This window comes from Athalia rosae, chromosome 4 (genome assembly GCF_917208135.1).
Source record: "Athalia rosae chromosome 4, iyAthRosa1.1, whole genome shotgun sequence".
NCBI classification, from domain to species: domain Eukaryota; kingdom Metazoa; phylum Arthropoda; class Insecta; order Hymenoptera; family Athaliidae; genus Athalia; species Athalia rosae.
The window spans coordinates 2720060-2746626 of NC_064029.1; the positions used below are offsets into that span (position 1 = coordinate 2720060).

At 48.0% G+C, this 26567-nt stretch overlaps 5 protein-coding genes across 6 annotated transcripts in view; 4 read left to right on the plus strand and 1 right to left on the minus strand.

Annotated features, from left to right (window-relative positions):
• Positions 1–341: 341 nt before the first annotated feature.
• On the minus strand, positions 342–4675 carry LOC105690335 (ADP-ribosylation factor 6). Of its 2 annotated transcripts, none has more exons than XM_012408057.3 (5): positions 4539–4675; positions 3313–3425; positions 3011–3114; positions 2719–2917; positions 342–2600 (listed from the first exon to the last, which is right to left on the minus strand). In XM_012408057.3, the coding sequence occupies exons 2-5, from the start codon at positions 3392–3394 to the stop codon at positions 2458–2460; spliced, it is 528 nt and encodes a 175-aa protein (XP_012263480.1). In that variant the 5' UTR covers positions 3395–3425; positions 4539–4675; the 3' UTR covers positions 342–2457. The 2 variants fall into 2 exon arrangements, with proteins under 2 accessions (XP_012263480.1, XP_048509841.1); XM_048653884.1 differs by lacking the exon at positions 4539–4675 and adding an exon at positions 3771–3922.
• A 269-nt stretch (positions 4676–4944) lies between these two features.
• Positions 4945–6446, plus strand: LOC105690250 (trans-1,2-dihydrobenzene-1,2-diol dehydrogenase-like). Its single transcript, XM_012407891.3, has 4 exons — positions 4945–5171; positions 5294–5585; positions 5657–6057; positions 6198–6446. Exons 1-4 carry the CDS (start codon positions 4970–4972, stop codon positions 6302–6304), a joined length of 1002 nt encoding a protein of 333 aa, XP_012263314.1. The 5' UTR covers positions 4945–4969; the 3' UTR covers positions 6305–6446.
• Positions 6447–7976: 1530 nt separating this feature from the next.
• Positions 7977–10313, plus strand: LOC105690249 (neuronal acetylcholine receptor subunit alpha-5-like). Its single transcript, XM_012407890.2, has 8 exons — positions 7977–8133; positions 8239–8402; positions 8488–8532; positions 8661–8770; positions 8886–9099; positions 9182–9359; positions 9466–9618; positions 9731–10313. Exons 1-8 carry the CDS (start codon positions 8070–8072, stop codon positions 10126–10128), a joined length of 1326 nt encoding a protein of 441 aa, XP_012263313.2. The 5' UTR covers positions 7977–8069; the 3' UTR covers positions 10129–10313.
• Positions 10314–10748: 435 nt separating this feature from the next.
• On the plus strand, positions 10749–14214 carry LOC105690239 (beta-hexosaminidase subunit alpha-like). Its single transcript, XM_012407873.3, has 8 exons — positions 10749–11060; positions 11262–11558; positions 11713–11926; positions 12561–12682; positions 12769–13141; positions 13246–13541; positions 13653–13912; positions 13992–14214. Exons 2-8 carry the CDS (start codon positions 11364–11366, stop codon positions 14170–14172), a joined length of 1641 nt encoding a protein of 546 aa, XP_012263296.2. The 5' UTR covers positions 10749–11060; positions 11262–11363; the 3' UTR covers positions 14173–14214.
• A 609-nt stretch (positions 14215–14823) lies between these two features.
• The window catches only part of LOC105690236 (protein Wnt-5b-like), a 126967-nt gene continuing 115223 nt past the window's right edge, over positions 14824–26567 (plus strand). The window contains exon 1 of the mRNA XM_048653883.1: positions 14824–16023. The gene's annotated coding sequence lies outside the window, so the exon portion shown is untranslated. The remainder of the gene's footprint in view (positions 16024–26567) is intronic.

The following is a 26567-nucleotide window of genomic DNA, read 5'->3' on the forward strand; positions in this document are numbered from 1 at the left end:
TATTTTACAATATTGAGCACACATAGGATGTACAAGAAATAATGACGCGTTCATTAGCCGCATCCTCGGCCGCATCAGGAGAACTAAATTTTCGGAAATTTCCGTTATTCGGTAATAATATCGAGTGGGTACCACCGCTACGTGTTGTACTTGAAGCTGGTCACTCGGAACAGCTATTGTATAACACGTGAAACATTATGAAGTACGGTGTACGATTGTTCGACGTGTTGGCAGTGGCTAGAAAAAATTAAGACAGAGAATTAGTAGTAGCGTTCATCGAAGGCTACTAACAGATAACGGATTCATAGTGGAACCTTCAATGGTGATCCATGAAATACCTGTTGAATTGGAACAAATCTTTATTATACAAGTTACATAATAATGTACATGCAGACAATTTTTTCTTTTTTCTTGCTTTCGTTTGTAAGGTATATGTATAATATAATATGTATAATATCGCATTTATAAAATGTGACTAATTTTATTAATGTTGAAAATTAGTACTAATTAATCAATAATCGTTTAATGAGCGTACCATATAATATGTATAGTGTATACAATGTTATAATAAGCGATATCTCCTTTTCCGAGATGACTGTGCCTTCACTTGAACCTAGGTATAGACAAAAACGTTACCTAACAGCTAAATGGCCCCTAGCAAGTTAGAATACGATGAAAAATTAAACTTCCCTACATGCTTTTGCAGGGAAAGAAAAGAAATAATCAAACTTTTGTTCAATGATATGCATACGTAACTGTTAACGGATCCAGGGAATAGTCCTGTGATATCAAGTTCTCACGTAAAAAACTTGAACCATTCACGTAACGCACGATACTATATTATCATACAACTTCGAGGCGGTGACTATAGAGTTTGTAAATAATTAAGCGAAAGGGAATACCTAATTATCGGAATTTATTCGTGAGCATCGATGTCCAACGGATTTATTGATTTAATGCTTCGAGTTTCAGGCGCAGATCGACATAGAACGTGAAGCAGTACGATTCCAGTAGTTTTTATCCGCATAGATTCGATGTTACTTCGATAAGATTACATCCGATCGAACTAAAGTTTGGAGTGCACTCCGTTTGATGGAGTACGAAAAAAATTCGTATTAATTCAATATAGTACGTTGATTCAAGGGGGAACTTCTAGGATTTTTACTGATTCTTTTTTCTATTTTGTTTCTTTTCTTGAAGGATTTCTTCAAATGACCGGAACATGATTTGAAGTCTCAATGAACGAACGATGGACGAATATACAAAAAATTCAACGATAGTCAACAGAGCTGGTAGAAAAGTATCACTTTGCCGACTCCCCGGTTACGTAAATCTATCAGCAACAGGTGTGTCGAAATATAATTATACGTATATCGTATCAATTGTTATAATTCAGTGATAATAATATTATGACAATGGAATTATAAAAATGACAATTTTTCTATCAGTTTTCTGTGCTGCACACACGCAATGCCTTGGTATCAATTCGCTTTCAATTGCTAAAGTTTTTCTATCTGTACCGGAGTTCCTGCCTTTTCATTTATCTATTTTTTTCAAGTTTCTGACAGGTATCGATCTAGTGGTCATGTCCCACGAAACTGTGCAAATTCAGCCTTGTTGAACTTGAACCGACTAAGGGATCGATTGAATTGTTGGCAGTGTCTGCGACAGGCAACGATTTAACCATGGTGAAAAATTTGATGAAAATATCAAATGATAGCGATACATCCAGCAACAGATTATATCAGTTTTTTGAGCTGAAATATGGAATCGCATTTACCGAGAATTGTCTTTTAAAATTTTTGTGCAGTGATTATTGATACATAGTAATGACGGATGGGCTCTTTTGGTACTCTTTTATGTTTATTACTCTAGCATTGCGACACCTTGTGACGAAGACCTTAAAAAACTAAAAGGTGAACAAATTTTTACATCTGATAGGGAAAGTTGAAGGTTGTGAATACAACACGCTCGCTTGGACCATATATGTATCAAAGGGATCAAATGGTTTATTAATGTACACGACAAAGGGATTAGCCATAAAAAAACGCCTCTGTTATTCTGAATTTTGCATGAGTTTACACATCAAAACCAAAGAACAAAGAGCATTTTCCAAGGTAACAAACTGTCAGTAACAAATTATGAACCCCCGTTGAGCACTATTGTTATTATTTTGTTAATTTCTCACCACACAGTTTGACATGAAGCAATGGACAACCACCGACGATTCCTGGACATTTCCAAGATTCATATTGGCGATCCCAAAAAAATGTTATACTCGATGTTCATTGTGTCGCGAACTCGATGTGTTATCAAAATGTAACTGGAAATACTTGGGTAGAGAATTGAACTGTTTGTCAAGTATTTGGAAAGCTGGTAACTTGGTTGGTTAGAATACAATCACAAGCGTGCGTGTTGACCCAGCCGTAGATCAAAAGGGTACACTAAACTATTTGTTCATAACTTATGGTTACTAGTGAGCCACGTAAGGCCCTCAAACAAGCCATCACCGGTCGTTGCGCACGAAGGTTGGACATACCAGTTTCTGTCACGTATTCTCGTTAGACCAAGTTTTTCCTGGATCTCGTGAGGTTTCATTGCTAAAAAAAGATTCACGATGTTCAAGCGTGGAATAATAATAACGCAGTCAACTTGGATACGAAGTCTATACAATAGCCAACTTTGCAAATCAATGTCAAACTCAAGTTGGATACCCACCGTCGGGAAGATCTTGTTTGTTGGCAAAAATTAAAATAATGGCATCGTGCATTTCTCGATCATTAATTATGCGATGCAATTCCTGCCGTGCCTCGTCTATTCGATCCCTATCTGCACAATCGACAACAAATATCAGCCCTTGCGTCCCTGTATAATAGTGTCGCCAAAGAGGGCGTATTTTATCCTGTCCCCCCACATCCTATGCAAAAAAGAAAAAAAACATCATGAAGTCACATACTACTGGGATATGACTGGCTGAAATTAATTAATTAATTAATTTTTGCCTACTCACCCAGACATTAAATTTGACATTCTTATACGTAACAGTTTCTACATTGAATCCTACGGTGGGTATGGTAGTCACAGACTGGCCTAGTTTGAGTTTATACAGAATAGCTAGCACATAAGGTAAGGAAATCACAATGATGTTTGTCCAATTTTTTCAATCGTGTTGAATTATTTACAAGCTCACATAGATTGGCATTGAACTGAAGCCTCTTAAAAGGTGTAGATTCCTTATTAAAGTTCAATTTTACAATAGGACAAAAACATGAACTCATATCATCAGATGTCCATCTCAAATTTAAAGGATACTTGTCTTCCCAGCAGCATCAAGTCCCAGCATTAGAATACGCATCTCTTTGTTGCCAAAGATTTTTGACAGGAGCTTGCCCATTTTGGCGGCTCACTCACTATTCGTTTGGCACCTGAAATCAAACCAGAATATCGATATTTCACTAGGAAATTCAAAGTGCTTGTAACTCATGGAGTTGGTACATACTCAGTCACATGTAAATAATAAATGCCAACCGTCTTTGAAATAACATAATTTGAAAACATAATAGAATAATTTGGGTACTTGTCTTTATAAAACCTATTTTGTTTCTAATTTGTGCATTCTGGCGCATCCTCCAAATTAAAATTAGAACAATATCAGTGTGTGGATGGATCTTGTTTCTATTGCTCAAGGATTACTGAAAATTCTTACATTTTTTAATAAGTTAGGGCAGTGAATTCATCAAGCCTTGAAATTCATTAACATGAATACCTACTGTCAAGAAATATGACCGTTGAATTGCCTATAGAAGTAAAAAGTAGTAGTCAACAGGAACATACTGTACAATGTGCACAACACACTACTTGGACACAAGATGATTTATAAATGTATAAAGTAATGTGCAAGGGAGTGGTTAGGCCAAGCTGGGCAAATTGCCACTATGCTCAGGTTGGGGCAGTTCCTGATTGTGCCTGACGCGTGCTGACAGATCGTGAATTGTCGGTTGCATGGTATATGAGGATAAGTGGGGGTAACGGAATGGGTGTCACTTCCTGAAAGGTTCAAGCCAACTTTCTTTATCGAAGAAATTATTAAGACAGAAAATTGAAAGCAGGATCATTGACCTAGGTGTCGCGCTCACCGAAAGATGCCACTTAAAGAAATTGTTCCGATGTAACGATGATTAAGATGGAAATGCAGTCGTGTTTGGGTATTACAGAAAGGTTAGGATAGCAAAGTTCAAACTATGGACCGCCAAGGGAGCTACGCTCCATTGCATACGCTCCTTTGAGTGAAAAATAAAGAAATCCAGGGGGATCGTAACGAACGAATCTTGCGGATGTCATAAATCAGAGCAGAAGTCATTCGATGATAGGCTCCAAAAAATGAGTGGAAAGATATTCGGAAAGCAGTCTATGGCGACCAGAACCCAGAACGAGCACACAGAGTTTTTCACCTCGTACATTCACGGATTATCCGAAAAACCCAGGAACTTATGCGTAACACTGTGGCATGGACCTTGGCGGATCATGCAGACACTTACCAAAAAACATCTACACGATAGCCGAAATTTATCGTCAACAAACGAGCACATCGCAATCGCACAACACCATTTTATACTAATCGCCCGGCTGGCGCTGGCGGCGTAATCTGTTGCCTCCTGTCGTTGAGGGGTGTCGCCGTTTTCCGTGGACCCGTACTTGGCTGGTGCGGGTCAACTGTCAAGAAACGGTCAAGAACCGTTATGTCGCTCCCCGAGTAACAACCACTATTACCGACTGACACTGTTACGTCACATACCACCGGTACTACCGGTACTACCGGTACTACTAGTGTTAGGTGTTAGGTATTTGGTACTACTGTTATCGTTGAGTGTAGATAACGGTGTAGATATGTGATACAATCTGCACTTAACGATATCAGTCACTTCCGCAGCTTGAGAGATCTCGTCGCAGCATAATTTTCGGCAGGAGGATGGCTACTCGTTGGGGAATAGCAAGCGCGGGTAAAATATCCCATGACTTCGCGACAGCTTTGGCTACTCTGCCCACAGGGGAGCACGAGATTGTTGGAGTTGCAGCACGCGATCTTTCACGTGCAAAAGTATTTGCCAAGCTTCACAATGTTTCAAATGCTTATGGGAGTTACCAAGATCTCGCGAATGACAGAGACGTGGGTAAGTTGCAAGAAGCCAGCAATCTGTTCAATGCTTTTCAGTTCTCATTTTCCACGAACCCTGGCCTATATTTTCTTAGTTAGTACAGAGATATAATCGTGTACGTGTGCATTTTATTGCAGAGGTTGTATACATCGGGGTGCTCAATCCTCAGCATTTGGAGGTTGCCAAGCTGATGTTGAGCAATGGCAAGCATGTACTATGCGAAAAACCATTGACTCTAAACGTCAAGCAAACCAGGGACCTTATAAATTTCGCTAACGAAAAGGGTCTCTTCTTGATGGAAGCAATTTGGAGTCGGTGCTTTCCAACATACGAATGGATTAAGGAAGAAGTCAACTCCGGGAGGCTGGGAGAGATCAAACAAGTTATTGCAACCTTTGGAGTTCCAATTGCTGATGTGGAAAGGCTCCGGTATGAAGTAGTATTGCTATTGATGTACCGCATTAATTATCAAAATTCTAATAACATCATACTTGTTGCAGTAAAAACGAGCTCGGTGGAGGGACGATACTGGATCTCGGAGTGTATACTATACAATTCGCATCATTCATTTATAACGGTGATAAGCCAACTTCTATTAAGTCATCGGGTCACTTGAACGAGAATGGTATTGATACCTCAATGTCAGCGACTCTCACATATGATGGGGGTCGAACTGCTACGATATTGACGCACGCCGTGGTGTCATTGCCGAATGAAGCTTTTGTAATCGGTACAAAAGGCACCCTGAGAGTGCCACAATTCTGGTGCCCGACCAAACTTGTCCTCCCATCTGGTCAAGAACGATCCTTGACTCTACCAGAGGGTGCCCATAGATTCAACTTCTGCAATTCTGCTGGTCTACGATACGAAGCGGCGGAAGTCCGTAGATGTCTGAAAGCTGGTGAGTGGTACATCAATATACGTAGGTAATAGGTACATAGGTATGATATGTGTACCTCTGCATACATCTGAAAATTTCCAAAGCTTTTGTAGCTGCTTATATGAACTATGGTCTTATTCATGTTTCTTTTGGCGTTGCAGGTCTGAAGGAAAGCCCTTTTGTAACCCATGAAGAGTCGTTGGCCATCGCAATGATTGAAGATGAGCTCAGGAGACAGATAGGAGTCGTCTATTCCGAGGATAAATGAACCCCACCTGGCTTCTGACAGTCAACGATAGTCGGCCCATCTTATTCTGTGGCGCTTCTAACATACATTGTAAATTTGTGTATCATACTTAGTCTTCAAGACGTAATTTGTACCTATCTGACCAATAAATGGGTAACTGCTATGATTACTGTGAGTCTTCGGCCTATGCGATCCCAGGTAGAGATATGATCGCGTTCGATAAGGCGAATATACCCTTACTCCATCCGCCACATTGATGATACAATTCTGGATGATAGGGGATATCTCTCCAGTCAATCCATCGCGGTGAGCAAAATTAATTTGAGGGTAAATTTGAGATAATTCAATTTTTCCAACGGGAATCGCTTCAGAAATTGTTCGTAAAATCTAAAAATATTTTTTCTCTCATTTTTCCCTCATTCCGAAAGAAAATGAACTCAATTTCCGATTCCTTCAAAATCCAACTATTTTGGTTCTGAAGATAATCGAATTCTCTTCACGGAATTACCAAGATCCATGACCACAAAAAAACGTCTGGAAAATACGAATTTCATCATCAAATTCCGATCATTCGTTCCCGAAATATAGTGGAAAACGTGATGGCAGGTTACGTAGCTCGAGTTCATATTTTTGCGCGCTGCGCTCAAGCGCTCTCGATGTCTTTGGTATTCCTACCGCTGGGTGGCGTATTGCCTTGCTCGGCGCTAAGTCTTCTCGCAACCAGAAAAAGTTGTTTATTTCATTAGGCAAATCACAATCAGTACCACGTCGGCCAGTTCCGGCTCAGCTATGGAAAGGTGTCCCTGCGTCACTCTTTCCAATGCTCTATTGGTACACGTGCTTTAGCCTGCTCGACGGCCGGCACGTGCCATCAATGAGATCAATCTATGGCTTTTTAACTGATGATGAAGTGTGAAATCATTGCCCTTATTTTTAACTTGAGGTGTGAAATCACTGCCTCATTTGCGTCTGGAGGTGTGTAATCACTGCCTTTATTATCAACTCGCGCTTATTGTTAGCAGGTGCCAGACTAGCTGTCTAGACCTGATAAACATCTTGTTCACACCTCATCAATTACCCTTTTGATCCACCTAAATGGCGGCATCCCTCGACGGTATTTCTGCGAATCTATGTAACCGCAAACCGTTTATAAAAGTAAATATGTGAAAATCCAATAGTCACATATATGGTTCAGAGTATACTGAGAGAGTTCAATTCTATCACATTTTGCCATACTAAGGCATAGGTCTGTAGTTCAGAATCAGAGTAACAAAGTGTACAAAAAAAAAAAAATCCGAAATTTTTTTTTTGTACTTTGCGTTATTAAATATTACGAGAGGAGTACAAAAAAAAAGTTAAACGCAAAATTTTGCATTCATCGCCTCAGAGCTATAAAACTTTAGTAAAAACCGTGCAAAAACCAAATTCGGGATGACAGTTTTGAAGTCAATGCTCCAAGCTCCGAAACTGCATTTTTGTCATCGAAATCCCTCCATTTGCGACGAAATATCATACTCATTCGAAAATTGGTCTTTTTTATGAAAAAATTTCAGTTTAGTGATCCCTTAATTGTTGTGCGTAGTGTATTTCCATTGGTAACGCAGACGCAAATGCCGAGTGCGGTGAAAATCAAATCGCTCTTTTACGATAACTCCGTACATTCTTCGGGGGCGTATACCAGAGTCGAATTTCATGGGCGTTAGCGGGCTCTTTACATTTTCCTCACGACAATTCAGTATACACTTGATCCACGACGCTCGATCCTACCGCTGTAGACTCTTTCGCAATGAAGAGACTACTGGCGTTCGTCTTCATTACACTGTTCACCGATCCTGCAATCAGGTTCTCAGGTAAGTGCGGCTTACCGATTGTTTCGATCACTTTGTCACGTTGTTATCGTCCAGTTTACGGAAACCCAGCCGATTAAATTTGTCAAATTTACCTGCATTCCGCAGTCATCGCGAGCACGGACTGCGCCAAGGATATCGAGAGTCACTCGCCGACGTTGCGTTTACGGAGACACCTGTTTTGCGACTATGATAAAGCGGTCCGTCCATCTATTCACCAAAACAACGCCACGGTGGTGAATCTAAGACTGATGCCGAAATTCATCGAATTCGTAAGATTGCGTATACAGTATGAAAAAGTTTATCCGGAATTTTATCGGCAAATACTCGTTGGTACATAAAGTCGCATTGTTGCAGGATGATCATTCGAATACCTTGGTGATTCACGCTTGGATGTCGATGGTGAGTTATTACACTGTAGCTCCGTAGCACTCCAATTTTTAATCAGTCTCCCACCGGGTCTCGATGTCGCCATATAACTAGATTCTTAACCGTCCGGTTCAAGATATTGCAATGATATCATCTTTCAGTATTGGGTCGACGTCAACTTGAAATGGACCAAGGATAGCTTCGATGCGATTGATGCGATTCACGTGTACAGCGACGAAGTTTGGTCGCCCGATATATCCGTTTACAACTCGTAAGGCCCCAACATCGAAATAGAACGAAGCATGCTCGATATTCGTTACAATCTCGCGCATGGAACAGTGTCGGAACATTGTCACGCATCTTCTCATCTACCCGTGTCTTTCCAGGGGCGACATGGGATACGAACAGTCAGGAGTGCCTAGAACAAGTTGCATACTAATGAGCAATGGAATGACGATGTGCGTTCTACCGGTGAAGTATGTGACACGCTGCGTCGCGGATTTCAAACACTGGCCCTTCGACAGACAAAATTGTACCATTCGTCTCGGATCGTGGGCGCACACCGGGGAAGAGATAGACTTTCACTTGACCGGACACGGGGTAATGTTCTTCAAAGCAGGGACAATCGCCCTTCCATATATTCAGGGATGTGCAGTTCGTTACCAGCGATTGAATATTTCAGATCGAGATGATGGATTATACCCCGAATCGGGAATGGAAGGTCCTGTCGGCTAACGCTTCGAAAAACGTGCAGAAGTTCAAATGCTGCCCGGAGGACAGCTTCCCCTCGGTTTTCTTCAACCTCGTTCTCGAACGATATTCGGAGGAAATGCAAGCCACCGTCATCGCTCCCGCCCTTCGTAAGTTTAATCATTGAATTAGATAAGGTGTAATCGCGTACATTATTCGTGTACCCCGTTTCACACTACTTGAAGATATCCGTGAAAGTGAATGATTCCGTTACAGTGCTGATCACAATTACGATGACGACTTTGTGGTTGAATCCAACGTCCACGGAACGGATGGTACTGGCTTGTTTCAACTTGGTCTGCCATTTGATGGTCGTTCAGGAACTATACTGGGAACTGCCGTGGAACGGTGACGCTGCACCCTCGATAAGTAAGCATTATTTGCGAATTCGCGCGACAGTTTTCGTCATCGTTGAACTTTTGTGTCCAAAAAGTCACGTTGCGAGGTCTGCGGGGGTTTGAAAGATGGCGTTCAATTTCAGTGATCTTTCACCGGAACTCCATGATCATAGCCGGTTTGGTGATGTTGTTGACCGCCACGCTGCGTCAACTCAAGGGAATGTCGATTCCGGCGCCGATCTGGTTGACGTCGACAGCCACCGCGATACTGGACACCAAGGCGGGTCAATTCATTCTTCTCGCGAGCTTGGATCCCAAGGCATCGGCGTCTCTCGACGCCGAGGAGGACAACGCCGGATTGGTCCAACCGAGTTCACCCTCGGCAAAGATAAATCCCGGGGGTCCGGATGCCTGGCATCATTTCGCCACCCTCGTCGATCGACTCTCCGTTGTCGCCGTTCTGTTCACCTACGCCATTATGATAATCGTTCTACTGCCGAAGAACGACCTCAACAACGTCCCCAATCTATCCCGCTTTTGAATCAATCACCGATCCAACTGTTCATATCCACGTATAGTATAGTTACCGTTCATGTTACCTGTCATTGCAGGTGTATTCGTAGGTAAATCGCATAACGATGCGATGTGCTCCGAATCTGTGTACACGTGGCGTACGCTTGTCTTCTTTATAATAAATGTGCGAACTGATCGCCGAAGCTGAGGCTATTTGGATAGACTTTTTTTCACGTGTGACTCGAGCTCCGAGGGTGTTTCGAGTATAGTTCGAGGATCGTCGGTCCCGAATCTGGTCCTCAGAGTTCGACGTCGATGTTCTGCAACCGAGTGGACATCTTCCCGATTCACTGCTCGAAGAATAGTTTTCGACGATGTCAGCCCTTGTCGCTCGAAGGGTGAGAATATCTCGATGGTTTCGATGAACTTATACGAGTAGCGGAAGTTTCCATTGCAAACGGCGTACGTAATACGTATGTACCGTACGCTTACGGAGGTACGATTTAACTCACTGCCCCACTCTCGTCGACCGTCCGTTCTCTCGTGTTCCCCGTTGAAACGCACACGCGGTCACGTCGAGCACATATTATCTTCGCGTGTATTTCGGGGCCTATCGCCGAACGTGCACATCCGTAATTTATCGTACGCTCTTCGAAACTCGGCTCATTCGAGGCTTTCGAGTCGTCCGAGTAAGTTATAGTTTGATCGCGAGTCGCGCACGAACTCGCGATCGGTTCAATTCGTACTTGCGATTACAATCGGTCGTCGTTCGATCTGTAACGAAGGGGTAGTGGGCAAGATTCCTCATTTTTAGATTCCGATAGAATCTCGAGGAAAAATCAAGATTCCATACGATACGCGATCTGCGCTACTTTTCGACTCGGTGGTCGCTATCGGTCTGCGTAAGATATGTGAAAAAATAGAGCACCGATGTTGGTCCATGATAAGAGTAGAGTATAGGTACGTGCACTATCTCACTCGTATACCGTACGCACTATCGCGTTTGTTGTGTACGTAAACCGCTACAGCTGTATCTATATTTACATAATATATATGCGAGGAGTAGGGTGCCGAGGTGGTTACCAGCTAACGCATGGATTAATCGTGCTGAGATTTCTCACAATTGCACAGCTAATTTTCGTCGGCGTATTTTCCCTGCAGTTTGTTGTACTCGTGCGAATGCAGAGTACAATACAGACTTCGAACGTCTTACGTTTTCCGAGTGATTGACTGTACAGAGGAAAAATAAGTCCACGGATCATCATGCTGCGGTTCTGGACTTTGTTGGGGATATTTGCCTTGTTTTCCGATGCAATCGAGGCCCAACTGATGGAACCGTTTCGCATCGAGCCCGGACCCTCCGTGAACGCGACTCGGGGTGAGCCGTGGCCGCAACCCTATAGGATCATCGAGGGCTACGGATTCCGTCTTCTTCGCCCGTCGGTCTTTCGAATGTTGGTGAGTCGCCGCAGGCCACATACGACGTTGAATTGAAAACTTTGCGATATTTTATGCGTTCGGATTGTATCCGATGTGGCCGCGCAACGACCGGGTACAACTCGCCCCAGAGACGACGATTAATCGCAGCTATTCGGGAATGTTTTACGTCCAGGTTACGGGAGAGACCTGCGACATCCTGGAGGATGCGGTTCAACGTTATACCAGGATCGTGATGACGGAGGCTCGAGCGGCCGTTCGTTTACTGGGATCCAGGAGACGCAGACACGCCAGGCGGGATCCACTCTTCGCGGGGGACATCGTCGCCCTGGAAATCCGATTGATAAATCCTTGCGAAAATCTGCCGCACCTCGGGATGAACGAATCTTGTAAGGCCCCCTTCCATTTCTCAATATCTGCCGAAAGATAAGGTGTATTCGTGCGTAACGCAAATACCGAAATGCCTGACCTATCGAATCGATGAAACAACGTAATCGTTGGAGATATTTTGGTCGCTAGTGTTTATTCGTTATTTGTCGGTAAACTCGCGAGGCGAAGTTTACAGTTCGTATCTGCGGGCAGATAAATCTACGGATCAAAGATCGAGAATTTCGGCGAATGGGAAATTCCAGGGAAAACCGGACGAGAATCGAAACGGTCATTTTTTAATCGATCGACTCCGTTGCTCGCGCGAAACGGAGGTAAAAAAAAAAAAAAAAACCGTCTCGGATGTCGAAACCTCGAATATTTTTCTTCGCCGCGATTCGATCCGCGGGGCCAAAGATCGACGACGTATACGCGTTTCGTTGTAAACATTCGTCAAGTTATCTGCAGCCGTATTCCAACAGTCGTGCGTGTGTGGTAGTAGGAGCCGGCATTCCTATCACAACGTGTGTCGCGCTGACTCTAAGTTTCACTCAGTAGATTCCGGCACACCCCGGAGATTCCTCTGATCGTTGATTCGATTCAACCAAATTTTTACCCACAGACGTATGTTTTGATGAATTCTTCGTCCTGCAACAGATATCCTCGACGTCCCCGAGGACTCGGATACCGGAACCCTGGTGTCTAACAGTATTTGGGGGATCCTACGGGGACTCGAGACCTTCACTCACATTCTGACGGCATCGGGAGACGGTCCCAACGTAAGAATTTAAGAGCATCTACGTTCCGTAAACTTACTGATTATTTGGATTGCCGCGGTAAGAATCATCAACCGTGTTGCCCTTAGCTCGCCGTCAAATGCCGGACAGTAATCGACGAACCGCTGTTCCCTCATCGTGGTCTGTTGCTGGACACGTCGCGCCACTACCTGCCGGTACTCGACATACTGCTGACCCTCGACGGTATGTCCTACAACAAAATGAACGTACTGCACTGGCACATAGTCGACGACAACAGCTTCCCATATCAGAGTATCCGCTTTCCGGAGTTGTCAGCCAAAGGTGCCTATCACCCGAGCATGGTGTACACACCAGACGACGTGACGAAGGTCATCGAATACGCGAGGCTAAGGGGTATTCGCGTGGTGCCCGAATTCGATACACCAGGACACACCAGGTCTTGGGGTCAATCTCATCCCGAGTTGCTCACCACTTGTTACGGTAGGCGCAACACCTTCCATCGGTCTTCGTCTGACGACGATTATTTGTACATTTGACCCATGGTATATACCTGGAGCGATTGGTGAATTTTCATCGCTGCGTAGATACGAGCACCGGAGAGCCGGACGGCACCTTGGGACCGCTGGACCCAACGGCCGCGAAGCTTTATCCCTTCCTTCGCGAACTCTTCGCCGAGATCGTCGCTGCATTTCCCGACCGTTACATTCACCTGGGCGGTGACGAGGTGCCCTTCGACTGTTGGGCGAGCAATCCGAACATCCGCGATTACATGCGCCGCCGTGGAATGAACGACACTTACCAACTCCTCGAGGAGGAGTACGTCGAAGGGCTTCTGAACATCACCGAAACACTCGGCGCGAGTCCCGTGGTCTGGCAGGAGGTATACGAGCGATTCGTACTTCGCACCTGAGACGGCTGTTATTTATATGTATATGTACATATCGTTGATTCGTCGGTTCGTCGACGTAGCTCACTCGACGCTTCGTTCAAGGTGTTCGACAACGGTGTCAAACTGAATCCGGAGACGGTGGTCCACGTGTGGACGGGTAATCAGATGACCAAGCTGGCCAGCGTTACGAAGGCGGGATTTCACGCGCTACTTTCAACCTGCTGGTATCTTGACCATATCGCCGGCGGAGGGGACTGGCTGAAGTTCTACTCTTGCGATCCGCTCGCATTTCCCAGCACCTCTGAACAGCGCCGATTGGTACTGGGGGGCGAAGCTTGCATGTGGGGGGAGTCCGTCGACAGGTGTGTAAATAACAGCCGAAAGGTTTCACTTACCCGACGACGAGTCCTCCCGATTTCGATGACGATTCATTCGTTGCAGGACGAACGTCCACCCGAGGATATGGCCGAGGGCGAGCGCCGCAGCGGAGAGACTTTGGAGCCATGACCGCAGTCCGTCCATCTCTTACGCGGCGAGACGATTAGAAGAGCACACCTGTCGTATGAACCGACGAGGGATACCCGCTCAGCCACCCAATGGTCCAGGTTTCTGCGTTTTGTGAACTTGACTCATCCTTCGGACTCGTGGTTTTTTTTTTTTTTTTTTTACGAAATAACGTTCGCTAGAGATAATTAGAATAGTCAGAACAAAGTGGAGTTTAGGATATCATCGACCTTGAAAAATTATGATTTAGAAATTACAATGAGTAAATATAAGATTAGGTCTACTCTCGAGATAAAAATTGAACGTACTTACCATCCTGTGTGCGTTCAAACTTGAGGATCCAAAAACACCAACCGAATCGACGTATACCCGATACCCTACGATAGCTCGATTATTTATAAAGAAACAACAATTTTATGGACGAACGATCGAATATTCTTTAGAAATCTTACTCGAGGTCTTTTGCCCCTGACGCTGTGATACCGAATCGCCAAAAATTACGTCGGAATAACACGCGTATATTCATTTCGATTTCCGTCACCTCTCAAGGTGAACACGTACTACACGTTTAACTGTTTGTTTTCTTTTTTCTGAACCTCGTCAAATGCACCGAATATCCGATAACCCCTGCTCTTCGTCATTATTGTAGCCCCCAACTGGACGAACGGCACGCAGCTAAAGACTCTTTGAAGAGTTCGAGTTTTATTTGTGATAGACACGAACGACTCCGCAGAAGAGTTTGTCGAACGTAAATAAGCACGGCGTGACGGAGCTGGTTGTAAGGTTCGCGGCTTTTGACGACACAACTTTGTACATATTTGGCTCACCGATGTGCAAATAACACCACGTTCGTAGTAATTGAACAATCGCGGAGAACGACCGGAACGAATATATTAGTTCACGTACCTCGAGTGCAGGTTTGACGGACCCTTTTTAAATGGAATCACGATGACGCGCGTGTGTACTTATACATATCTGGTGGTACGTCCGGAGGCGAAAGAGGTTTCCAGAAGAAATGGTGCGTAAAAAAAAAAAGAAAAAAGGAACGAAGACAACGCGACTGTTTCCGATTCTGAAGAACGCTCGAAGAATACCGTCCAGCGTGATACAACTATCGCGAAACTAGTACGAACGTACACTACATCGTACCAACAAATATCGAATCAATCGGCCGGCTCTGTTATCAATTCTACGCCATATTGATACGTGTAATCCTTCTGGCGTTCCGTAATCGAATCCCGTAAACAAACGGTTTTGCGATCTTGGTCGCACCTCAATCTTCCCCAGTCTTTGTCCTCCCAGCGTCGCGATCGCGTCGAAAGGTTCCGTATAGAGGTGTTCGTACAAAGTGAGCTACGCAGTGCCAGTGCTCTTTAATTTTTTTTTCTCGCGTTTCGTCGTCAATTTCTCCACGACCTTGCCGAGGTCGAGATATCTCGCGTTACCCTGCGGTGCCCGGTGCTCGGTCCCGAATGTGCAAAACGCACCCGGGTGAGTTCCAACTGCCGATGACTTCTGGAGTGAGAGCGGGAAGAGAGAGAAAAAAAACAAAAAACAATGCAGCAGCAAAAAAGCCTAGCTTCGCCCATATCCCATGCTCCATCCATCGTCTTCCATCTCTACCAGTCCGAATGGTGTACTCGAGGCAGCAACACCTTCCCCTCGTACTCGTTCCGTACCTCCGGAGGAAGCCGTTGCAGTTCTTCGAGATTTTCCGCACCTGAGACGCGGGTCCACGTGCTGCTCTCGCCTCACGGTAGAGAGGATCGAACGCGCGGAATATCGCGCCCCCCGAACAATCGGCAATAATACAAAACCGGGATTTTTTGATTCCCCGTCGATCGTGGACAAGTGACCGCAGTGCGGACGCGGAGAAACCGACAGTGAGTGATATCGACGCGGTGCATTCGAGGGAGGAATTCTCGAGGGGTAGCTCGCCATTTTTTTAGAGGAATCGTTCGCGTCGTCGGTAAGTACTTCGTACTTATTTGTACTTGTGAGAGTCCTTGACATTATGGGAGGATTGCGTTTCCGTGTGCGCTTTTTTTTTTTTTTTTTTTTGGAAACGGGCCGATGGCAGCGGTTAATTATTTTCACCGCTCGTCGATCGTTTCGACGTCCCATCGATATTCGTTAATGCGCGTTCCGTCCGCCGACGTGCGGACGATCGATTTGTACGATGCCTCTGACTTCTGCGGGAGCAAAATAACCCGACAGGAATGATCGAAGGTTGTGGGTATAGGTATGCCACTTCAGCCGCACATTTCTACACACGCGTATACATATATTCGCTTAAACTCCTGCCGCAATTGCGCGAGGCAATTAATCTGTCGTGCGTAAGGGCGGGAGAAGAAGGAGGAGTAAAAAGAAAAAAAAGGGAAGCAGAAAGAAACTGTACCAATTTGCATATCTGCATATATGCATATACATACTCGTGTTTGTATCGTAAAACTTACGACGTGCGTATACAGTAGATAACTCGAGACGCCCACGTTGATCGCAATTAAAAAATCTTCCGTTTAAATTATTGACGGAAATATCGTCCGCAGTTATGATCCGGCAGCGCGAGACTAACGATCGCAAAGATAACGAGAGCGTACGTATTTTGTCTCTCGATCGCCGAACATTTCAGGGAAAAGAATTGGCTAAAACTTCCAACTCCAAATAGTCGAGCGTGGGCGAATCGGCATTCGATTCGCTGTTCGCGCTCGGGGCGCCTCGCTCTTTCCCAGATCGATCCGATCCGATTCTTGATCGGTTGACCTCCGAAGACGTTCTTCGATCGACGACCGAAATCGGAGCGAACTAGTGCGAAAATTCATCGAGATCGGGACGAACGAAGTTTTGGTTTCAGGGTTTGCGGGGTGGACGAGAGAGAGAGACGCGCGTCGCATTCGTGCGAACGTTAATATACGGCACCGCGGTGTGAAAGATGATTTCTCGTACGCCGTTATGCAAATCGTGCGACGTCCTACCGCGTGTAAGTAGTCGGGAAAGAGGGATCGAGGGTTTTGCGTGGCATTATCGAGTCGATCGCGGCGGTGAAGCAAGGTCCGCGCCCGTTCGAGACCCCGAATGCATTCGGATAAGGGAAATGACGTCCTCAAACACTGTCTTCTTATCGATGGAGCCGTATACACGCTGCGCACGTATTTTTTAACCAACGGGGTATACCTGTGTCCGGGGTGTTCGCCGATCAACGCACTTCGCATCCATCCGAAATAAACAAGGCGAAAATGTCGGGCGTAAAAACGTCGAGGTGTCGCTATCCACGGTGGTATTATACGATCCCAGATTAACCGATTCCGAACATTCTCGCAACGAATATCATCGTCACGTTTCTACTTTTGCGAAGACGGTGGACACCCGGTGGATATTTAACGCGGGTAGAGATATAGACGAAGTGATCTCAATCGTCGGCTTCGATTTTTTCGTCTCTCATTCCGTCTCGTTCGTGCATTTTACGCTCCGAGCGATATCGAGAATTCTTCGAGCCTGCTCACCTTACCTGTAATAAACCGAGGTGACGAAGGTAATGGGACCGTACCGCACACGGGGCACGCGATTGTTTCTAAGGTGGTTGAGCGGAACGATACGCGGCGTTTAATCCGTCGCATCGAAAAACCGCCTGATAAATAAATCGCCGCAACGTCGTCCGCGTGGAAGGCGGACCGCAGAATTCGCCCGGGCCGCGCTCCTGCCCACGCGGATCGGCAGCGAAATTCGAATACCGAAGGGATCTCACGGGCGCTATCAATGATTTAGGATTTTCGGCCAGTTTTCGTACGGTATAACGTATCTTTCCGATAGCCCGTAACATATTTAAGGTTTTATACATCCAGCCGGGCTGTATACGGGCGAAACCCGCGGCACCGCGCACAGGTTGGTTGGTCGGTTGTACGCTGATTTACGAGACTCGTTATAACGCGCCGAGGGGTGGTGAGATTGCGGATTCCAAATATCACGTGTCCCGCACACGGAGCCGGGCGACGCTCTCGCGGGATAATTCCTCGGCGAGTACACGCGCGTGCGGGGATTCGACGATTCGTTCGTGTTTTTACGGCGGAGGAATATTACACGCCGAAGACGCTGGGGTTGATTATTTCGCAGGCTGAAAAATGACGGCGAATGTATCGGAGACGCGGATTCCGTATCTCTCCTTTTTCGGCTGTGAGTCCGGCGGTCGCGTTGCAGGGCGGACGAAATTCGTACAGGGATGTTTTACCGGTGAGCGCTGACCGCGCGGTAGAGGAGGATGGGAATCGCATCGGATAGCTCGTGTCTCAATTCCGCAAGCCGGTGATTATAACGCCACGCGATCGAGCGCGGGACTCATTAATTTCACTGTAAACAGTTCCCTGTTACTCGCGCTCAAGACTTGATTAAAAATTCTGACGTGGCGTTAATTAATCTTCGGCAGTTGTACGACGCATCGCTGTGCGCCGTACAAACGGGAAACTATGGGGCGTTGGTAAATTGATAGCTGGATGAAAGAAATCGAGACAATATATGTTTCGGCAAATTATAATCAACCGGTTCCCCACCCCTCTCACCCCCCCGACCCCCCCCCGACCCCCGTTCGATATAATTAATGTTCGTACAAGCGTGTGCGTACAGTCGTCGGCGGGATAATGATTATTTGAAAAGTGCTTTCGATCGAGCTTGCGAATATAAATGGTATTCGGTTACTACCGTTTATCATACGCCCCGGCCGTAAAACGACGCAGCGGGATCCGACCGTGCGACGTCGTGAGCGATGTCGAATCGCCCGCTAATAATTAGTGCGAATTGATAATCTCCCCCCGCGATACGACCGGACCCCGAATCCCCCTTCTGAAATGGTCGGTCGGCATTTCCATAAAATCGCGGAATCCAAAAAAATATCGAAGAAAAAAATATCGCGATGGAAACTTCTAGAAATTAATGTAATGGATTTCATCGATCCGGAAAATGGTATACACCCCGTTGAAAACTCTGCAAAAATCGTATGAAATCGTTCATGAAACGTAGCCGAGTGGCAGATCGCTCTCAGTTTTCTCAGGTCCGTTTATCTTCGGTCGGTATACTCAGGATCTCATGGGTAGGAGTATCCCGCCATAGCCACCGGATGGCATCGGAGATGCGATTGAGACCCGGGGATTCCTCGGGAGAGACGCGCGGACCCACTTGGAAACCGCGCGAAGGGATCTGCAGTTCGAAGGGTTTGCTGCGCCGGTAGTGCGACCGTGATTGTCCGATGGTAACCGACATTGCCCGCCAACGAATTTGAACACGCGAACCTCGAGCGAGTTTAAAGTCGGGAATAACGAGGGCCGGTGCGTTCGTCACACGTGAAAATAACGCCACAGGTTTCTCTCGGTTTCTTCTGTAATCGGAATACCGGATTCAGCGACTCGCTGATTCGAAGAAGTAAAAAGAAAATGGGGAAAAAAAACGGAAACGACGGGGAGACGCCACGTCTACGGAATAACTAATAGATACGCCCGGACAATCGCACCTGTGCTCGAATGATTGCTGCTACCTAGCGTTTTAGTAACCACACGTCGCGCTGTCACAATTCGCGTACACCTCGTTCACGCACGTGTGCGTTGAGACAGGATATATGCCGTGAATCATTTTGGCGTTCGTTTCATCTGCGGTAAATTTTTCACGATCCTTCTCAAACGAGAGCAAGTGCAACGAAAAACAAAATTCACCGCGCAAAGTTACCACGAATATAATGACCCCCGTAATTTTTTAAGTCTGCGACTATCCGGCGAGGGATGAACGTTGATCGATGAGCTTGGATTCTCGCGAGGAATTCGGCGTGCACTCACGCCGCTCGAGAATTGAAAAGCTCGCTTTCCGCTTTCGTATTCTTGACCTAGCTCCGATTTTTCTGTTATTATCATCACGGTTATTCTTCTTTCTTGCGATTGGCATTTCGTCCCAAGCCGAGGGTATCCCTAGAAATAATTCTGGACAATGCGAGTCGGCTCGCGGCGCGAAGTGCAGCCAGGTAACAATTCTGAGCAACCGCCAACCCTCGAGCCATTGCCAAGTTTCGCACGTACGCTTCGCGGATCCTTTCCCTCCCGTCGGATCCTCCGCTCCCGCATTATCGGGCGTCCTTTTTAGATCATTCCACCTCCGCTTCCGCCCAACGATCACCTCGTCCTCTCTCCTTCCGCCCTCCGTTTTCCCTCTCTCCGTCGTCGTCGTGTCGCGTTCCTCCTTCGCCCCTTCTTCCGGTCCGCTGCCCGGGAAAGGGAAACATTTCGCCCGGCATCGGAGCGGAGAACTAGCGATGACCGCGAGAATCTCGTCAATTATTTAACATCTCTTGTAAAACGAGGCGAGTTATTTTTTTCTCACCCCCCGTTCGGGGGTCGAATGGGTGACCGGTGCCCGTCTCGTTCGCCTATAGTTCGATCGCGACGGCGCGATATTTATCCAGCGGCGTCACCCCTTTCGGCGAGAAAGGATAAAAAAAAAAACGGGGGAACGGCGAGGAGATGAGGAAGCACGGAACAAATGAGGGCGCATTATTTCACCCTTGGACGGGACAAAGGATCCTCAGATTTCCCAACGGCGCTGTATACCTGGAGGGTGGAGGAGCGGCGAGGATCGAGGACGCGCACGTTACGTATCAAACGGCGAAGAATTTTTGCAAGTTTTTCGCAACGCCTCGTACCCCCCCCGAGCCTTTGTCCCCCGATTGCGTCACGTGTGTGCATCGTTGCACATTTGCTCGCGCCACGACGTACCCCGCGATTGCAGTAAAATGTGCGAGTTACGCACGAGATGTATCTACGCGGTAGTTCTCCACGTTCGACTCGCCGACGACGACGAACGTGTATTCCTCCCATACCCCCGTACGCAAACCTCCCATCTCTCTCCCATCTCTGACAATGAGCCACGACATGGGAAGTACGACGCGAAGAGGGAGACAGAAAGAATAAGGGGGTGAAGGGAGGGTAAGATGAGAACGAGAAGATATCGCGAGACAGAAGCGTAATTAAACAACGTCGCTGAATTTTTGCGTTAATTGGTGAGACGCGAGGTGAGAACCGAGCAGGAAGCCGTGTAACGTGTACAGTAACGCGAATGCCTCTCTTGCGATCGTACGTGACGTGTGCGCGGCGTAGAAAAATCTCCACCTCGATATCGTCGGAGGGAATGCAAATCTCTAAACGCCGATGTTCGGTAATTGCGTATAACGCGTATGATCAATGATTTTTGAGTTTGGACCCTTCCGAGTCAGGGCTAGTCCGATACGTTCGCCTATAGGGTATCGGTAGGACGTAGACGGAACGAGGAGAAAGGACCCTCGGCGACCACCTGCTTTCGCGTATACGTTCGGACCTTCCTTATACGTCGTCGTCGTACGTTGTCAAAGGTTGACGGCGAGCGAGAGCGACGGTGCAGCGCCACCGGGGCCACCCGAAAAAACGCACGCTGCGCAGCTGTACAGGGCGGTCGGGTAGGGCGCGACGTTGACGCGCGGACTCCGTTAGCCAGGGGCTCTAGGGCTGCGCTAGGGCACGCACGCACGTGGCGTCTCGGGATCCAGGGCCCGTAACGAGTCGGAGTCGCCCTCGAACGGAACCACACGGTTCCACCGCGCGTTCCGAAGACCCTTTCACGGACGAAACACGTGATGCCCCGATATCGCACTAGATGCGAACGGGGCTCTGGTCAATTTTTTCACGATATGGCAGCGCGGCGCAAAGGGCGCGAAAGTAGAGAAAAGGGCTAGAAGTGGAACTCGGAGACGAAGGGGGGAAGATTTTGGTTTTTTGTGCGATATGCAGATTATACAACTCGAATGTCCCGCACCACGGTGGACAGACGTTACGCGTATACGTCCACTTGTGCGCGTCGCTCCTGTGCAGCAGCAGCAGCGGCAGCAGATACTAGAAACACACATTCGCGTTTCCCGGTGCGTGACTAAACTTCGCCTATGAATCACCGAGGCACCGAGCCCCGCCGCGCGTATTTCGCATTTTAATTCGAATTTTGTGCCACTAGAACTTTACTCGTAAATTATAACCCTTGCTTTACTTTTCGCCCGGAACCGCGCGTCGTGTGTATAGCCGACTGCTGTTTGCCGCCGCTGCTTCCACGATGCCTTCGTGTTTTATACCACCGCTATCGCGGCTACAATATCCCGTGCCTACGTACGTACGTACCTCCGCATGTACGTACAATGCGGGTATTCTCCACGCATCTGAACACGAGAGTTACGCACACACAGTGAATATTTCCATCCGACCCTGCCCGCGGAGCCACCCCGCGTTGCCTGCGTCATTCGACGTATTCGTCGTGCAACCGGGTAACTAATAAAATTGACCCGCATATCTCGTCTACGATCCGTCTGTCCCGGATTCTTTTGAAAATCTTCCTCCTCTTCGGAGCCAGGGTTCCGTGAACTTGAAAACGTTCCAGCGGCGCGTCTGGCTTTTACGCTCGGCGAAACGGAACCGCGCGCGCGATTTCCGCGTCCCCGTTAGCCGGGTACCGCGTATATTTTGCAACGTCATTACGCCCTCGTTCGGCTAATATTTTCGCTATATATACGCACGGTGTTTACACCCCGTAAAAACACCCCGGAGAATATGCCCGGGTATTATAATGTTAAGTAATTATTAGCGGCGTATACGCCGGTACGCCCGGCCACGTTACTCGCGATACATCGACGTTCCCTACCGTGCATTACGTGATTCGCGGTATTGCGCTCGTCTCGCGAAAAAGAAAAAAAAATAAATAAATAAATCGCAATCGCAATCGCGAATCGTACGAGTCTCCGACGGATTGGCGCGCGACACGGAGAGTCGACGGGCGAAATATTCCGTCTCTAGTCGCGGGAAGCTCGCTTCCCGGATTTTCTTCCTTTTGTCCCACGTTGCTTGTTCGGGCTTCGGGACGGAGGGTGTTTTCCGAAGGGGGGGGAGGAGGACTTCGGGGCTTTTTCGGGACTGTTCGACAATTCGTTGCAGCTTCGGTGTTACGCGTCTGGTGCAGATTTCTGCGTAATTTTGGTAGCGCGACGTGCACCCAGAGGTACGCCGTTTCGTTTTTGTGACCGGCCAACTGGCGAGAGAGCGTCCATTAGAGTCCGGCTGGACGGTGTGCGCGAAAAGAGAGTCGTTCGCTCGATACTCAATGACCGTTGAAATAACGTGTTTGGAACTCGGTTGGGGGGGGGGGGGGATTACGCGGAATTTGCATATTACATTACGTTAACCCGCGCTGCAGAAAACTGGACTGGCGCACACGCGTGTAGGTAGAGAAACGAAGGTGGTTGTAGCCGCACGGATCACCGATATACGCGCCCGTTGTTAGTGCCGCGGAAAAAGACACGCCAAAATTTCGACGACATTCGCGAAGTACGTAGCTACGTTTTTTTCCGATTCATTCGATCGCGTTGCTCGGTAAGATGAGCGCGGAAGTAACGAGGGCGGGAGGGCGAGCGGTCAGGGATCGAAGTGCGTGCGGAGTACGGGGAGGAGGAGAAGGAGGAGGAGGACGACGGAAAATACGAGGGCGAAGGTTGGGGGCACCGGGGGTGGCGGTGGCTGTAGGGGTCGTAGGGCGTATTTACACAATGGGCGAGTGGGCGGAGGAGGGGACGGGTAGTATACAAAGGCGGAAGATATTCCAGTCGCGGGCGAAGGACGCGACTGGGATTAAAGTCCCCAGGGCGTTGCGGCGCGGCGGTACTGACCTCCCCGAAGGCGTCGGAGGGTGGCTCCCGCGGATGGGGTGAAAACTTTTTTACTCCCCTCGCGCTACCGCCGCCCGCTTCCGACGTCGCGTCCGCGACGCGAGGGCGAGGAGGAGGAGGAGGGGGAAGGAGGACCATCGGTGAAACGTCGTCGCGCCCGCCGGCAGCTAGGAGTGTGAATTTGCAAACGCGCGTCGCCGAGAGGGTGTCAATGGCACGCGCCGCCATAACCCATAACCGTTAAGACCTTCTAAACCCTGGATACCTCGGCGACGGGGGACGGGGGTCGAGAGCGAGAAGAAGGGCGAGAAAAGAGCCGCTTCCGGGTCACGGCCGGGAACGACGGGCGACGCGCGAAACGTCCGCGTCGGGACTAGTCCAGCTGCGATGACGGGACGAAAATATTTTTTTCGGAAAAAATCGAGAAAGACAATCCCCTTCCGACCCCAATTTCTCTTGCCCCCCCCTTCCCCCCACCCCGGAGTCCGCGGACGATAATAAATGAACGAGCGGATGACTCGATGAATAAATTCATCGGGTTCCACAACGAACGATGTCGCACCGTCGTATACAAGTATAAGTGTGCGCGTCGGATTCTACAGGTGTGCGAAGATCCAGCGGGTTTCGTTGATGGAATATCGATCGTTCGGTAGGGTGGGAACGATCCGAAAGACACCGCGCGACAGCGGCACGTTAAAGTTGTCGCGGTTCGCGGGGACGGGGTACGGGGGACGAGGGGGGAGGGGATGCGCTGCACGACGAGAAGAAAGAGAAAGGGAGGCAAGGGAGGGACGTAGGGAGGTTTTCCAAGGAATGACAGCGACCGGAAACAGCTGTCCCCCTCGAACGGGAAGCGGCCCACCTGGCTCACCGCAAGTTTCTTCGTCCCTTTACGTCTACCACCTACGTAGCTTGTGAGACCGCCGCGTTACCGTCGGGGTAGCAACTACGGGGACGCACACGCGCCTCCCTTCCACTCCGTCGTCCCACCTGACGCACGTACGTACACGCATACGTACATCAGCGGCAAGGTGGACGACGTAATCGTACGCCTCCTCGGATATAAATAGGGGAAGGTGTATAAATACGATACGGGTACACCTATGAGTACGTACAAGTATATATGTATACACGGTGGACACTTGAAACGGAAAACACCGAGTCGGACGTTGGGTCGCGTCGTACGTACCGCCCGTTTCGGAACAACCTCATGAATTTTCGTTAAAACAGCTCCGCGTATACGTAGGTACGTAACAGGGCATAATGTAACACGTGCACGGGTAATAGAGGCGGCAACGATGATGGAATTAGGGTTGCAAAATTTGTGCAAATCAATATGGAGAGCTCGACGCTGCAACGAGATTCGGTCATAATGGCCCTGCCTCTGCGTGTATAACGCGGTGCACGCTGTCCTAATATATAATACGGCAATGCGGCGTACGCGATATCGGACGAAAACTTTTGACGAACCTCGCGGACGTACACGTCGCGCGTTGTTTAGCCAAAATTGAATTCCACCGGTCGGAAGATGCTCGATGAAATAAGAAAAAAGAAAAAAAAAAAGAAAAAGAGTCAAAAAGATGCCGGGCGAGCGAACACCACGGTGATAACCGGGACCGTTCGTTCGTTATGCGTACGTTATACGTCCCTGCAATATTGTAAAACCGTGTTTAAATTTTCAAGTGGCGCTGGTTTCTAGAGGCGTATAATTAATTCCGGTCCTCGTAACGACTGTCTCGGGGACCAATGGTCATCGGGAACCTCTACCTCCACCCGAACCAAAAGCTTCCGATCCATCCCTGCTACTTTTATATAACCGCACGCTTTCGCCAATTTACATGCGATCGCGTACACGAGTCGAACTTGTTCCGTTGATACGCACGTATACGCGGGATTATATGGTCATATTTGTACAGGTACACGTATACGGTGTATGTAAAGAACAGAAGAATACGCGTATAGATCGCTACTTGTTGCGTCAACGGCCACCCGACTCGGTAGGTACCCCGTGGTGGTAACGCGGGTTCGGTGCTACGGGGTCTTATATATCCGTGGTATTTTGTATTTTTCCTCGGGAAAACAGCGGAGGCACCCAGAATTCGCGGGCGTCGTCATATTCGGGTTTCTGGCGTTCGAACGAGGGATCGACGAAAGCAGCGCGATCGTTTCGATCCGCACGACACGATTGCCCGGCCAACGACGGGGTCGATTCGTTACTTCCCTCTTCTTATTTTCCGATCGTTTTTTTCTCAGGTCTGTCTTCTGGTTCGCGTAACGCTCATCGACGGAATAACAGCGTCAGCGGCAGGAGCGTAGCGCCGTTGATTGATTTTTTTTTTTCTTCTTTTCATTAATGATCGAGCGACCCGCGACGGTTCAGCGAATTCAGGAGCTGCAGCGAACCGTGCGAGTTTTAAGCTTGGGAACTGGGTGTGCGCGGAAAGAGGAAAAGGGAAACGGGGAAACGGGGGGGGGGGGGGGGGAAAAACCGGAACGGAAAACGACGAAACGGAGAAGGGCAGGGAAGCTAGACGACGGCGCTGGCGACGAGGTCCGATCGTCGCGTACGACTTGACCGCGAGAAGTGGAAAAGGGGGATACGGTGGTACGGGACGGGTGGTACGCTCCGTCGGTGCCACCGGTTGGAATAATTTATCGTAATACTCGCCTCGGGCCGTACACGCGGAGCTTTACCGTTCGCACGCATCCAGTCGCTGTCGTACGGCTGGTCTAAAAATAAACGAGGCCTCAAAACGAACGAGCGACGCGGACGCGTTTCGACCTGGCTCGGCGTGGCGGATCCGCGC

Coding starts and splice junctions, on each gene's coding strand:
- LOC105690335 (XM_012408057.3), bottom strand. CDS start 3,394: ATGGGCAAGCTCCTGTCAAAAATCTTTGGCAACAAAGAGATGCGTATT. Junction 3,115..3,312: donor TGATGCTGCTGGGAAGACAA/GTATCCTTTAAA, acceptor CTTATGTGCTAG/CTATTCTGTATAAACTCAAA. Junction 2,601..2,718: donor CAAACAAGATCTTCCCGACG/GTGGGTATCCAA, acceptor ATCTTTTTTTAG/CAATGAAACCTCACGAGATC.
- LOC105690249 (XM_012407890.2), top strand. CDS start 8,070: ATGAAGAGACTACTGGCGTTCGTCTTCATTACACTGTTCACCGATCCT. Junction 8,403..8,487: donor TGCCGAAATTCATCGAATTC/GTAAGATTGCGT, acceptor GCATTGTTGCAG/GATGATCATTCGAATACCTT. Junction 8,533..8,660: donor TTCACGCTTGGATGTCGATG/GTGAGTTATTAC, acceptor ATCATCTTTCAG/TATTGGGTCGACGTCAACTT.
- LOC105690239 (XM_012407873.3), top strand. CDS start 11,364: ATGCTGCGGTTCTGGACTTTGTTGGGGATATTTGCCTTGTTTTCCGAT. Junction 13,542..13,652: donor GTCCCGTGGTCTGGCAGGAG/GTATACGAGCGA, acceptor GCTTCGTTCAAG/GTGTTCGACAACGGTGTCAA. Junction 13,913..13,991: donor TGGGGGGAGTCCGTCGACAG/GTGTGTAAATAA, acceptor CATTCGTTGCAG/GACGAACGTCCACCCGAGGA.
- LOC105690250 (XM_012407891.3), top strand. CDS start 4,970: ATGGCTACTCGTTGGGGAATAGCAAGCGCGGGTAAAATATCCCATGAC. Junction 5,172..5,293: donor CGCGAATGACAGAGACGTGG/GTAAGTTGCAAG, acceptor ATTTTATTGCAG/AGGTTGTATACATCGGGGTG. Junction 5,586..5,656: donor GCTGATGTGGAAAGGCTCCG/GTATGAAGTAGT, acceptor TACTTGTTGCAG/TAAAAACGAGCTCGGTGGAG.